General features: G+C 52.5%; 2 protein-coding genes across 2 annotated transcripts in view; both read right to left on the bottom strand.

Annotated features, from left to right (window-relative positions):
• Nucleotides 1-264, bottom strand: part of NAGLU (N-acetyl-alpha-glucosaminidase) — a gene marked incomplete in the record, with an annotated part of 9,058 nt that extends 8,794 nt beyond the window's left edge. Inside the window, 1 exon segment of the mRNA XM_014590713.2 lies at nt 1-264. Coding sequence (XP_014446199.1) covers nt 1-238 — 238 coding nt within the window.
• Nucleotides 265-8,090: 7,826 nt separating this feature from the next.
• The window catches only part of ATP6V0A1 (ATPase H+ transporting V0 subunit a1), a gene marked incomplete in the record, with an annotated part of 69,884 nt that continues 62,982 nt past the window's right edge, over nt 8,091-14,992 (bottom strand). Inside the window, 1 exon segment of the mRNA XM_014590691.2 lies at nt 8,091-9,502. Within this exon segment, the coding sequence (XP_014446177.1) occupies nt 9,409-9,502 (94 nt within the window).

The raw sequence follows: 14,992 nt of genomic DNA, 5'->3' as shown, positions 1-14,992 counted from the left end.
CACGCACCCGCACCTGCGCCCCGCCGCCCCCGCCGCTCAGGCTGTAGGTGTCCAAGCCCGACTCAGCCGCCAGAGAGCGCTCCACCGACACCGAGAAGTTGGTCGCTGGCCCCGGCCCCAGCAGCCGGGCCACGAGCGCCCGCACAGCCGCAGCCTCCCGGGCCTCGTCGCCGGCCGAGCCCGCGGCTCCCACCAGGAGCAGGAACCCCAGAGCCACAGCCACCGTCACCACCTCCATCGTCGCAGACGAGCGCGGATCCCGCCAACTACTACTGGGCGGGAGACGAGGGGCGGGGGGACCCGCGTCCAATCAGCTGCGGACCTTAGGCCACGTGGTACCTCAAGTGTAGCTAGGGTCGGCGGCCCGGAGGCTCAGCTTCCGCAGAGGCAGCGCCCTGGGGTGTTTTTTGACCCACCAGCTGGCGTAGCGCGTGAACCCAGCAACATCAAAGGCCCAGGCTGGCCCCGACCCTCCGCACTTCACAAAGGGGCTTCTAGCACGTTGCGCTTTCACACGCATGTCTCTTCCATCTGTCTAACCATCCAATAGTATTTGGAGTTTGTTTTGTAGCAGGCACTGCCATAGCTGCAAGCTACCACCTGGATAGAGGTTCCCGCCGTCCCTATCTGGGGGTGACTCAGAAACCACTTACATAAAGAAGGATTCACTTCCTAGTCGTGAATGCTGTGCGAAAGTGCAAAGGTACCCAGTCTAGGTTTTCCAAAAGGAAGTGGCATGTAACCTGAAACTCGAGCCAGAATAGGAGTTGGCTGGAGTTAGAGGGAGGGGAAGAGCCTTGCTGGGTAGGGGAAATGATAGGGCCCCCCTGCAACACGAAGAGCTTGGCTGATTTGAGGAACTAAGGGTTAGGAGGAAGCAGGGGTGGCCACGTGAGCCAGGCTGGCTGTCGGGCAGGGCGTGGTGGCAGTGAAGGGCTGTCTTTCCATCTGACCCTCAAGCGTCGGCAGCAGGACAGTATCTTCATTTCGCAGACCGGGGAGCTGAGGGCCAGGGGGAAGAAATATTTTGGACAAGCTCAATAATAATCAGGAGGGCAGCTCTGGGACTTGGACCTGGGACTCCTAACTCCCAGAGCAGGATTCCTGCCACTATTCCAAGTAATGCAACTTCTCGGGCTGCCTGAGGAAGGCAGGGAGGGAGTGCGTGGGCTGTGTGGGAGGCCAACTGGTGGCATGGTGGTCAAGGCAACGGGATCCCACATGGCCAACTGTGAGGTTGAGTCTCAGACCCAACGGCTGGAGAAACATGCTGGGCACGTGTGCATGAGTGCCCACAATCCTGAAAGGAGGAGGGAGGAACGGAGGAGAAAGGATTGTGTGGCCATCCCCTCTGGGAGGTGCTTTCTCACTATCCCTCTCTGTCTCTCTCTCTCCAGCAAGTGCCCTCTGACAAATTAAACAAGAGGCACCAGCAGGTGGTGTAGTGATTAATGTGCTGAACTCCCACATGGTTGACTGTGGTTTGAATCCTGGACCCAGTGGCTTGAAACTCATGCTAGGCACATGTGCATGTGTGTCCAAAAGGAGAAGGGGTTGAGGCGTGGCCATCCCCCATGGGAGGTGATTTCTTGCTTTGTGTCTCTCTGTCTCTAGCAAACACATATGTCCTATAGCAAAAATCTCTCAAAGAAAGAAAGAAACAAATGAAAAGACTGTTCTTTCTACAGAGATTCTGAGTCCTGTGGAGGCTGGTGCAGATTTTTCCAGATTGCCGGGCCTGAAAGTTTAGGGACAGAGGAGAAATCAGAGGGGCATGGTCTGGTTGAGAACTCAGAGCCTGGCCTGCTCCCCGGTCCCTGCCCCAGCTGCAGGCGCAAGCTGTAGGCTCCCACCCACCTTGTTCCCAACTCAGCAAGCAGCTTCTGCAAGAAGTGTGACCCCACGCCCCCACTCAGTTCCTAATATCGAGAGATTCTCAGCCTTCCCCAGGGAGCAGCTCCAGGTCTGGCCCAGAGGGGCCAGCAGATAGCACAGTGGTTATATCGCTGGACTCCCACATGGCCAACTGTAGTCTGAGTCCTGGACCAGGTGGTTTCAAAATCATGCTGGGCACATGTGCGTGCATGCCTGCCCAAGATCCCAGGAGGAGAATGGAAGAAAAGGGATTGGAGTGTGGCCATCCCCCCCGGGGAATGATTTCTCACTTTCCCTCTCACTGTCTCTGTCTCTCTGTCTCCAGTGAGCAAGCACTGGAGCCCTAAGGCAATACAAAATCTTAAAAAAGAAAAGTGCCCAGAGAGGTGCCCTGCCTTCTCCCTGCCCACTCCCCGGTTCCCCTCCAAAGCCTCTTGACTGCATATAAATTTTTTAAGACTCTTTCTCCTGTCACCCTGATATCAAGGGTAAACTAGGTTCACTCAGTGGTCATCACTGCAAACTAAATAAGAAAAGAAAAAGCTAAAAACAAAACCAAACCCACACAACCCCAGGATTATGGTGGAAGAAAGCACAGCTTTCTTGCCATATGCAAAGCATGGAAAGCAGGCAGCTACAGCTGAAAATCCTGGTCTCCCCAAGACCTACAGGCTGCATTTTTAAAAAAGAAATTATTTATTTACTTGTATTTATTATTTATTATTCTTCCATTTCACCAGAGAGAGAGAGGGAGAGCGAGAAAGCAAGTCACCAATTCTGGGACTTGAACCACAGTTAGCCATGTGGGAGTCCAGAGTCTTAACTACCATACTACCTGCTGGCTCCTACAGGCTGCATTTTTAGATTTATTTCTGCCATGGGTCATGTGTACTCCCTGGAAAGGAACAGAGAGAGAGGGCAGGTAAGAAATTACCCCCTATACGGAATGGCCAGGCTGCAATCCTTTCTCCTCCTTTTTCCCCTCAGAACTTTTGGGAGGATACGCACACATGCCCAGCGCGATTTCAAGTGGCTGAGTCTGGGTTTGGAACTGCACGGTCATGTGGGATCCGGTGCCCTAACCACCACACCACTTGCTGGCTCACAGGCGGCATTTTTTAAAAAAAGAATGATTTGGGACCAGCAGTTAGTGTAATGGCTATGTCGCTGGACTCCCACGTAGTCGACCGCGGTTCGCGTCCTGGACCCGGTGGCTTAAACTCACGCCGGGCGCGTGTGTGTGCTTGCCCAAGATCCCGAGAGGAGAGTGGAGGAGAAGGGATTGTGGCATGGCCATCCCCCCGGGGGGTGATTTCTCGCTTTCTATCTCTCTGTCTCTCTCTGTCTGTCTGGCGAGCGCATGCGCCCTATAGCAAAAACCTCTCCAAAAAAAAAAAGAAGAAGAAGAAAAAAAGAATGATTTAATTGTATTTATTATGAATGTTATTTTTCTTTTAAAAATTTTTATTTAACATTATTCATTTTTTTAAAAATTTGACCAGAGAGGGACAAAGTGAGAGAGAGAGAGAGAGAGAGAGGGAAAGTGAGAAAGCAAACCGCCAGGTCCACCTGCTGGCCCCAAGTATTATTTTTTAATTTGTTGTAGCCGAGAGAGAGAGAGAGAGAGAGAGAGAGAGAGAGAGAGAGAGAGAGAAAGGAAAATGAGAAAGCAAGCTGCCAGGTCTAGAACTTGAACTGCAGTCAGACACGTGGGAATCCAGTGCATTAACTACCATGCAACCTGCTGGCCCCAGGTGGCATTTTTAAAGATAGAATTAAGAGAAAGGGTGCGTGGGACCAGCAGGTGGCGTAGTAGTTAAGGTGCTAGACTCCAACGTGGTGACCAATCACATCAGGCAAGTGTGCGGGTGCCCAAAATCCCAAGAGGAGAAAGGAACAGAAGGAATTGTCACGTAGCCATTTTCCCTGGAGGGTGAATTTTCACTTTCTGTCTGTCTCTCTGGTGAGTATACTCGCCCTATAGCAAAAATTTCTTAAAAAAAAAAAATTTCTTGCAAAAAAAAGGAGTAAGGGTGGGCTCAGGGACATGATCATCTTGTGGGCTTTCTTGACTGGGAGGTCGTAGGTATTCAAGTTCTAACCTTGTGGGGACAAGGTCTTCTGGCACCCTCCAGGTGGGGTCTGTGTGTTCCCTATCTTGAAAAGTATCTTAAGTATTTGAATTAAAATCTTATCTTTACTTTCAATGGGGTTTTTAGCAGCTTATGGCTTAAATTGCTTAATTTACTGTTATTTCAACTACCCACAAATAGCAAGTGTCAGCAGTAATTTACTCTCTTATACTAGCTCCTGTTAGCTTGCAATTTTGAGAATTTTCTCAACAGAGGTCAAGGCCCTTTTAAAGGGTCTCTGCTCACTCCCAGGACCTGTTTTCCAGCATTTCTGGATCTTAGGGAACATATGGGTTGGGAGATTGAGCTGCAGGTCCACTGGAAGGCTCAGGGTGCCACCATCTGGGGTGCTTGGGGTTGCTGGTAGAGGCAGCAGGTTGGGGACCCATCCAGGAAGCTGGTAACACTTCCAGGGCCTGGGACCATGGGTCAGGGGCAAGAGCTTCACCAACTAACTTCCTACGGTTACAGTGACACTTCTTCCTTATTGGGCTGGGAATTCATGGTCAGTAGGGGATGGTTGAAGAAAATTAAGATAGGATGAACTGGGACCAGCAGTTGGTTTAATGGCTATGATGCTGGACTCCCATGTAGCCGGCTGTGGTTCGAGTTCTGGACCTGGTGGCTTTAAACTCATGCCGGACGCATGTGCGTGCATGGCCAAAATCCCGAGCAGAGAATGGAGGAGAAGGGATTGAGACATGGCCATCCCGCCTGGGGGGTGATTTCTCACTTTCTGTCTCTCTCTCTCTCTCTCGCTCGCTCGCTCTGTCTTTCTGGTGTGCACATGCGCCCTATAGCAAAAACCACTCAAAACAAACAAACAAACAAACAAAACAAAAGATAGGATGAATTATCAAGCATTAGTTTAAAAAGAAAAAGAAAAATGATGCTTGTGTTGATTTTGAATGTTGGGCAAGCTATGTTTTTTTTTTCTTTTTAAAGGTCGAACCAGTGAGTGTAATACACTGTCATTTGTGGAAAAGAAAAAGGCTCTGTAAACAGTAGTTGCCTCAGGTGGGGTACTGGTACCCTAGGGATGGAAACTTGTTTTTATAACAGGGCCTTTTGTACTGTTTGATCCTTTTACCACATGACACATTTGATTACTTTTTCAGTTAATGTGTGTGAAACAAGTCAGACAGAGCCTCTGCCTGTTCACCGCATCTCACCTTCCTTCCCTGGCCAGCCTGTCCCTCTGCCTCTGTGCGTCAGCGTCAGCATCAGCATACCCCAGGGGTGCTTCTCTGTGGTGCCTGTCTAGCCGGCTGCCTGTCACAACGCACCTTGCCTGAAGAGTCTTTCCCTGTCTGGCCACCAGGGAGCAGCCCACACCCAAGACCTGCCTTGAGCTGGCCAGGGACAGGGAGGCAGGCAGGTTACCCTGAGGGCCAAGGCTACCAGCAGGCTTTCAGCTCCAATACCCCTTTACCCAGGGTTCCTGGGTTAGAACACAGCACAATCCCATCCAGGGAAGGTGGTGATGAAACTGTCCCCTCTCTATAAAGAGTAAGGGTGGGTCTATAAAGGCTGGGACTCCCCAAGCTGAGCAGGCCCCAGGCCATCCTCTTCCATGCTGGTTCTGGGACCTCAAGATGAGAGGCATTCCGGGCTGGAGTCCAGGGATTAGGGATCAAGGTAAAGGGCATGTCCCTAAAACCCAGGAACAATGGATCCACCCTGTCCCCTGCCCTCCACCCCAGTGCTCTGAGACTTCCCACACACTCCATGGTTAACCATTCCTGGCCAGCACATGTTTAGCTGGCTAGGCTGGAAGCAACCCAAGGTCACTCGATCTTGAGAACTGAGCTTAGTCAAGGACCCACTGGCACTGCTTCCTTCCCAGCTCCTGGTGACCAGACAGGGAGGAATGTCTCCCCAAGGAAACACTAGTCCTCTCTCCTCTTCCATTTCATCGGGGTTATATACCATAAAAGCTTACTGATTTAAAATATACAATCAGTGGTTTCTAGTATAGTCACAGAACTGGGCAACCAACACCAGTCTAACTTCACATTTTCACCATCCTAAATAGAAACCCAGTACCCATTTTAACCTTTTCTCCTGGTCCCACCCAATGTCCAATTCTAGGCAACCACCAATTTATTAATAATTTACTTTCTGTCTCTATGGATTTGTTTATTCTGGACAGTTCACATGAATGGAGTCACACAATATGTGGTCTTCTATGTCTGGCTTCTTTCACTTAGAAAACATTTTTGAGGTTCATTATAGCATGTATCAACAACTCATTCCTTTTTATTCTAGAATATCTATTGTGCAGCTATGCCTACCACCTTTTAACCATACATCAGCTGGGGGATATTCGGACTATTTCTATCGTAGCATTCCCTTTTTTATTTATTTTTAAAAATTTTTGCTACAGGGCCTGTGCACTTGCTGGAGAGACAGAAAGTGAGAAGTCACCCCCCCAAGAGCGATGGCCATGTCTGCAATCCCGTCTCCATTCTCCTCTTGGGAGTTTGGGACACATGCACACACACCCAGTGTGAATTTTAAGCTGCGGGGTCTGAGACTTGAACCACAGTCGACTACATGGGAGTCCAGTGATGTAACCATTACGCCATTTGCTGATCCCCTTGGGGGTGTTATGAATAGTGCTGTTAAGAACACGTATGGGGACCACTGTGCCATCCTCTGGCCCATGCATTTTAAAAAAAAAAGAATCGCTTATCTAATTTTATTTATCACTATTATTACTTTTAAAAATTTACTGCAGAGCACATGCACTCACCAGAGACAGAGAAAGAAAGTGAGATAGCAAGTCATTAGGTCAGGGACTTGAACTGCGGTCAGGTGGGTGGGAATCCAGTGCCTTAAGTACCATGCCACCTGCTGGCTCCTAGATGTGTTTCTTAATCTTCTCTTTAATCACTTGCACTTTGAGTGTCATATCTAAAAATCATTGTCTAACTTGTGCTTATGAGAATGTAATTTTTTGGTTTCTCTTAAGAGCTTCCTAGTTGTAGATCTTCTATCTATTTATTTGTTTTTAGAGAGATTTTTGCTATAGGACACGTACGCTCACCAGATACAGAAAGTGAGAAATCACCCCCCAGGGAGCATGGCCACACCACAATCCCTTCTCCTCCATTCTCTTCTTGGCATTTCGGGCATGCATGCACACGTGCCTGGTGTGTTTCAAGCCACTGGGTCTGGGACTCAAACCAGAGCTGGCCATGGGGGAGTCCAGCACCTCAACCACTATGCCACCTGCTGGCCTCTCTTCTATCTATTCTTACTAGGCCTCCCTTTTTGAGAGAAGGCCAGAGGCTAACAGAGCTCATCGACCAGAATGTCCACCGTTTATTTGAGGAGCCAGGTGGGAGTAGAGCACCCCAGAGCCTACTCCAGAGGCAGGGGGCACTGTGAGGGAAGAGGGTTTCCGGCCATGGTCTGGTAAGGAACATGAATGAACTAGGTATTGAACCCTTCCTCACCCTGCAGAGCAATGGTTAGCCTGCACTCACGTTCTGAGTGGCCCCTGCTGAGAGAAGGCAGAGGGAGGGCACGGAGGAAGAATGTGGGTGACTGACAAGTGAGGACTGAGGACAGACGAAGGCCAGCCAGTCCAGTCCGCCTCCCTGGACGTCTGCCCAGCCAGCTCAGCACCTCACATTCCCCAGCTGCCCTGAGGAACCCACGCTGAGCCTCCACTCAGTACCAAAGCCAAGTGCAACAGGGCTCAAGACAGCTGGACTGTGGAGCCCCGGGGAGCATGCGTGGAGGAGACGGTGGGCACAGGCCAAAGCCCGTCTTCCCCTAGCTGATGGGATGTGCGGAGAGAGAAGGGGAGGCAAAGACGGAGCCTCCTAGTCCCTTCTCCCCCACGGACAGTGTCTGCAAGGTTACCTTGGCTCGGAAGAGTAGGAAGGCGCCTGGGAAACTTGAGATAAGGTGGGAATTTCACAAACTAACTGCCCAGCCAGGGTCACTGCAGCTGCAGCCTTTGGTTAGAAAGCTGATTGCTGGAGGAGGGAGGGGAGCACGGGGTCTTAAATAGGCTTGAGAGGGCCAAGCCCAGAGGGACGCAGGGCTGCGAGCCAGACAAGCAGCCTCCTGGGAGAGTCAAACACACTTTATTCAGCACAGGAATGTCTGAACAGAAGGGCGTCGGCAGGGCTCCATGACAGAGAACTAGCCTTCGGACCCCACTGTGAACAGAGCAAAGCCCATCATGTAGACTAGGGACACGAGGAGAGGGGTCTGCACAAAGTCTGGGTCAAGCCACGGTGGGCCAGCCCAGCCACAGAGGGTCCAGCAAGCAGCTCTCAGTACCTCACTCAGAAAAGCCACAGTGGGGGGGTGGGGACACAGGCCAGGTCAGTTCGGGGTATCAGTGTGACAGTGAGGGTGGTGGGATGAATTTAGCTGCGCCATCACATGATTAGAGGGCCTTGGGAGCCATGGCCCAGAGCAGGGGACAGGGAGGTGGCCCCAAGCAGGACTGTGCAGCTCTCACAAGCATGTGTGCACTGCCTGGCAACCCATGGACACCATCTCTGTCTAGGGCACCACTCCTGAGACCTGGGGTCCGTGTGGAAGCAGCACTGTGGGCAGACCCAGCCTTGGTGACATCAGCCTTGCACTCGGGATGTCATGATTGGGGTGGGATGGGGCTCAGGGTCTCCACCAGGGAAGAGCAGCACGTCCAGAGGGGCAAGCTTGTGGGCAAGACCTGGGAGGGAAGGAAGCGGGGGTGCTGAGAGGGACCTCTGTGCTGGGCATGCCCGACTGCGCCAGTACGAAAGGGAGGGAAGTGGGGAGTGCAGGGTGAGGGTCAAGGCAGAGGTCTTGGGTACCCTGGAACTCTTGCTGGTGACAGTGAGAAGTCGCCCATGATGGTCCAGTGAGTCCAGTTGAATTCCTGACTAACAAGCACTGGAGAGGGCCGGGCAAAGGACAAAAGTAGCATCTTCCTGTCCCCGCCCCTGCTAACTAGGAGAGGGCATGTTACAGAGGACCCCCTTCTGAGAGCCCCGTGGATGCCCATCAGGGGCTGCGGAGCAGGAACAAGGGCTGAGTGTGGATGTGGCCCGTGTCAGTGCTCCTCCCGGCCAGGGTGAGGCAGGGAAGCCCGAGGGCTCTGGGCTCACACGTGGAGGATGGGGTGGAGGGCTGCCTTTGGCTGGCTGGTGCCCAAGGGGTAGGAGACAGGGTCGGAGTCCAGCTTCTCTCTGACTCACACAGCTGGGGTGGTGGGAGACCAAGGAGGGCCGCTTCTATCTGAATGACTCACACACAGCTGGAGGAAGGTGGCAAGGGTGACACAAATGCCCTGGTGCCAGGGTTCACGACCAGCAGGCAGAAGGAACACGGCTAACTAATCACTGTGGAGGGAGCAGGGAGGGTGGTCTGGTGCACGGCGCCCCACCGGGGTTCACTCATCAAACTTCCCTTCCCGAATGTGCTCGAAGGAAAAGGGCAGGAACTTGAAACCGGTCCCGCTGTAGAATTTATTCTGGAATTCGACCCTGGAGAGGAGAGAAAGGAAAGTTGTCATTTCACAGAACTCCTTGGGGCTTCCCAGTTGGGCCAGAAAAGTACCCCAGGGCCCGCCTTCCCCAAGCCTCACTTTCCTAGAGAGCTTGCGGACACCCAGATCTGGGCCTGGGCCCCCAGCTCCTGCATGAGCTCCTAGCCAGAGGTTAGTGGGGGCTGTTTGGAGTGTCCCCTCTCTGGCTCTGTCCTGCTGAGCACGTTTGTCTGCATAAAGCTCTTTGTAGAGTCACCTGCTCAAACCGTTAGGTTGGCTTGAGTCTCTGTAACAACGAAGTCGATGAAATGTATCCCCCGCCAGGGGCTCACACAGCCCCCCTCTGAGGAGGCTCCTGGAGGAGCTCTGGTGAATACCATGTATTCTTGTTTCTTTTCCTACGAGGAAGGAGAAGCGGGCTTCTGAGTGTCAGAGGCTTTTGACTCAGGGAGGAAATTCCCAGGAACGCGGGGGAGCTTAAGAGGAGAAGGCTTTTCAAAAAAATGGCAAAAATATTCTCCAAACATAAAAACATCTGAGAAGGAATTCTTCTCTTGGGGACTGAAAGGAAAAACAGAGCCTGGACTCCCTCCCAGGCAGCCCAGTGTCCACCCGATGGTCTCCTTGGGACCCTTCCAACTCCGAGGGGCAGGAAGAAGACTTTGCTCCTTAGCAGAGTGGACAGCCTGCCTGGCTGGGCTTCCTCCTGCAAGCTTCCTTCTCCTGGAGGGCTGCCCAGCAACCAATCACCACCAAATATGGGCAGAAAAGTGCCTGCTAAAAAGCAAGGGCAAAGAAGCTGACGAGCTGCTCTGAGGAATAGTTTCCACTCGGGGCTGTGTGACCCTGGGCACCGGAACCCCTGCGAAAATGGGGGGTGGGTGGGCTGTGGCAGGCTCCAGGTTTGAGGCTTTAAGAGCTTTAAGGCCTCAAGAGCCCAATGTTCCCTCGGTCTCTCTGCAGCCTTCAGCAAGGGCTTCCACCCTCCAAGCCACGACGGCAGGAAATAGAAAACAGGGTGAGAAGCAACCGGGCAGAGTTGGGGGTCCTCCGAGGTCCCTTCAGCCCTGGGATGCTGGCTGAGGACTCTAAGTGGCAGAGCAACCACCTCTACTCCCCAAGAAGAGTGAAGCAGGCTTTTCTGTGTGGGAGTAAGAACAGGTGTTCCACTGGGGTGCAGCTGCCACGCCCTGGGCAGAACTCCCCAGGGCAAAGAGGATCGAGGAGAGGGGGCTGGATGCAGCTTCCACCTCAAGGGAGTTACGAGTTCCAGTGAGAGCAACGCCACACTCCAGATGAGACCTGGATGTACCCACGTCCCCATCCCCACAAGACGTCCTACAAGTTCCAGCCACTGGGGCAGAAGCCACCATGTTCCCGGCTGGAACTTGTAGGACGTCTTGTGGGGATGGGGACGTGGGATATACATGTCCTCTTCTCAGCTGACAGCACATAGCCAGACCGTGGACATGTCACCCGAGGGCCCTGGCCCAGGCCTTGGTGAGACATGTTGCCTCCAGGCCAGGGAGGGCCCCAGAATGCTGCCCCCAGGCTGGCTCATCACACAGATGGTTCTAGTCTCCAAACTGGGCACATGCAGTAAAGCTTTGTTTTCAAATGTCTGTGGGGTCACCCCCCTTTTCTGAGCACCCTTCATCTATCCATGGGGCCTAGTGGGGAGGAAGACGGACATATGCCTGGGGTGGGCTGCACAAATTCTGCTGTGTGTGCAGACAGGTGGTCCCTCTGATACAGGCCTGACCCCACCTCTCCCATCGGCTGCTGCTCTAGGTTAGCGACTTACTTGGCCACAACCAAGGACCTCTTGGGTCAGTCTCTCCCAGGGTGAGATTGACCGCATCATCCCCCCCAGCTGGGAAATGTTGCTTCCTATAGAACACAGACATGAAGTTCCCTGCGCCAGGGCGGGTGCCCTGCACGTTCTTCCTTTCTGGCCCTCCACAGCTCTGCTCAGGAAACCCAGGGCCCCTGCACACTGCAGCCAGTAAAACACACCCCTAGACTCCAAGAGTTGTGAGGGTTCAGGAAATTGGATGGGGTTCTCTGCCACCCCTTCCAACTCAAGTCCCTGGCAAAGGCCACCCAGTGGCCCAGGGTGACTAATGGGGAGACTGAAAGAGGTCAAGCCTGCCATGTAACAGGAAACCTGGTTTCCTTGAGTGGGTGAAGGAGGAGGGAGTTCTGGAACTTCCTTCCTTTCCTGGAGGGGTGACGGAGGGCGGCAGTTTGGAGACAACACTGGGCTGAGCTGCTTGTCCAGCCCTTTCTGCCGCTCTCTGAGTAGCTCAGGGCCATAGCGCACGCCCGACGGCCCAGTGTAAGGGCAATGAGGTAAGCCTGGACGCACACTTCAGGCCTTCTCCCTTGCCCTGGCCAGTCATTCCCTAGCTACTCCACGCGTGCATGCTGTGGCAACACGTATTCCTTACAGCAGGTCCTGGTTCTGTTCCTTTAACCATCAAGCAGTCCAAGAGTGCAGAGGTGTGCACGTCCAAGCGTGTGGAATCCGCTCGGTTCCTTGGGAGGTAAGCCATGGGGCAGGAGCCTTTCTGCATACCCATCAGTTTCGTATCCACTATCATATCCAGGCCTTATGTCTTCTCTGAGGATGGAGAGCTGTCTAATGATAGGCAAGAAAGCCAAGCACTCTTTATAAGCCTGAGGAGCGAAGTGGGGGAGGGAGGGAAGCGGCACGTAACTCAGGAGGAGACGAATGAGCAGATCAGCACACTAACCTGCTCGCTGTGTTTTCAAATGTCACCCACCTCTCATGACCTCACAGGAATTGCAAACTAGTGGTTCATGTTGTAGAAGGCCGCATATTAGATCTTGCACATGAGCAACTGTTTGTCCTTTTTGTTCCCTTACCCTTACATGGCTGTCTGCTTCTGTAAACCTGCTTGCTCTTCCCATGAGAAAACAGCCTGTGCCAGCCATACAGAAAACCGCATGGGGTGACATCCTGTACCTGTTACTGTCTTTGCTAACTAGCCAGAAACCCTTTTGTTTAGCTGTTCCTTAACAATGTAACTATCAATCACCAGACCCCTGCCTGGAGCCATGGAGACCACTACACAAAGGTCTAGAGAGTGCCCTCAGAAATAATTAATTAACCTGCGGGACCAGCAGTTGGCGTAATTGCTACGTCGCTGGACTCCCATGGAGGCGACCATGGTTCGAGTCCCAGACATGGTGGCTTAAACTCACGCCGGGCGCATGTGCATGTGTGCCTAAGATCCCCAGACAAGAATGGAGGAGAAGGGATTGCGGCATGGCGATCCGCCCCCCCTGGAGGGGGGTGATTTCTCACTTTCTAGCTCTGTCTTTCTGGTGAGCACACATGCCCTATAGCAAAAACCACTCCAAAAGAAAAAAAAAGAAATAATTAACTTGTTTGATTCAGGTTCTGTAACTACTTGCATGGAAACCCCCTGTTAACTGAGCCCCTATAAAAAGACTGCTCAAAGTTCGGTTGGGACTGAGTTCTGACTCTAAGCCCCCTGAGCCTCAGGCTGTAGTCGCTGGCCAGCTAATAAAGACTCCCTTTAACCTTAATTTGACTTTGGTGGTCATTCATTCGGTTGCATTCTACAACGCTCGTTATAAAATCAAACTTTTTTTTTTTTAATCTCCACAGAAGCAATCCAGAACTTATGCAACGGGGCAGCCCTTGAATCTAGAAACACCAGCTCAATACCTGGAGTAAAGCGAGAGGTTTGAAGACGTCCAGGCCAAATGCAGACAAAATCGCAGCAATACCCCCGCGGCCATCTTCAGCACCACCAGCTATTCCCACCCCCTCGTAAGACAGCCACCACCCAGAACCGCAATCCTAGAGAATGGAGGGCCCGGGGAACCTGGGACATACAGCCACATGTGGCCAGGAGGGGGCGCACATGTACTAATTTCATTCACACCTTTTTCCACGGTGGGTGATGCCCCAGTCAAGGAACAGGGGCCTCCCCCCAAGGGCAGGATACTTCCACCCAGTACTTCCACCACATACATACATACATACATATATACACATGTAAGTAGATAAACACATAAACATACACCATGAATGGCAGGCCCACTCCTTGCAAGCAACACCCAATGGGCATTCGGATGGGATCACGTGCCTCCTTTTGGGGGTTCTCCTCTGCACAGGCTAAAATCAGTTTCTTGGTGTGGGAACCTGGCCAGATGCCCTCTCTACAGATCATCCCACTCTGAAACAGAGCAGCCATGGTCTGTCCTTGAACTCCTGTCTATGATGTGCAGGGCACGGTGACAGACCCTTGGTGTAGGCCTCATCTCCCACCTACTCACAGTAACCTTGTCACGTGGATATTGTCCTCTTTCCATGTGACAGAAATAGAGGCTCAGAGTGATGAGTGCTCAGCTTGGGAGCCACTGCTGCATGTAGCTGAGCTGGGATTCAAATCCATTCAAATCTGCTCAGGACCAACAGATGGCATAACAGTTATGTCACTGGACTCCCACATGGGTGACTGTGGTTTGAATCCTGGACCCAGAGGCTTGAAACTCATGCCAGGCACTTGTGTGTGTGTGTCCAAAAATCTCAAAAGAATGTAGGAGAGGGGACTGTGGCATGGCCACTCCCCTGGGGGGGGTAATTTCTCATTTTCTGTCTCCTTCTCTCCAGCAAGCACACGTGCCCCATAGCAAAAACCTTTCTAAAACACAGGATATCCATGGCTACCTCAGCTCGCTCTCGTGGAGCCCACAGCCAGGTGCCCTTCCTCATGATGTGAGGTACCCGGGCTTGCTCTAGCACCTTGGCTGCTCATCACCCTGCCCAGGGAACTGGCAGCCACCTCCCATAGGGGCTGAAGTCAAGGTGGGTAATCACTATTCCCTCCAGTCCAGAGACCAGGAGACACAGTGAATCAGGAAGGAGCCATGAGGGCAAGAGGTGGTGAGTCCACAGGCTGGTTACCCGGATGTTCCCACATGCCTAGTGTCTGGGGAGAGCGCTGGCGACAAGCAGAGAGCCAGCATCGGAAACACCAGCACTCTAACCTCCAGGTAGACAGCCAGCAAAGAGCTGGTGAGGTGGGCAGGCAGGGAGCATCAGGCTTGGGAAAGCCGGGTTCCTGACAGAAGGATGACTTCTTAGGGTGCTCTGCAGGCCAGGCCCTTACACGCTTCTTTTCTCTCCCATATGTTAGAATCAGAGCGCAATCTTAGAGGAGGCTCATCTGTAACCTGGCCGGGAGAAAAAACAAAGGCAAAGGGAAGTAGGAAAAAGTTTCTCAGGTCCAGGGCTTGCGTTTTCCCTGATTTGGAGAATCAAGAGAGGTTCCTGGTTGAAGCAGCCCTCTCTGGCTGGGGGCCACCTTGTCTAGAGGTGCCTAAGGCAGGTCAGTAGGTTTATGACCCCAGTACTTGCAGAACGATGTTGCAAGAGGTGAGGGTCCTCTGGGGAGAGGGCCCCCAGCCTCCAGAGACAATAGGATTTTGG

Source organism: Tupaia chinensis, unplaced genomic scaffold (assembly GCF_000334495.1).
Source record: "Tupaia chinensis unplaced genomic scaffold, TupChi_1.0 Scaffold000477_1, whole genome shotgun sequence".
In the NCBI taxonomy this organism is placed as follows: domain Eukaryota; kingdom Metazoa; phylum Chordata; class Mammalia; order Scandentia; family Tupaiidae; genus Tupaia; species Tupaia belangeri.
Note: the sequence above shows the minus strand (reverse complement) of the source record. Positions and strands in the feature narration are given on the sequence as shown.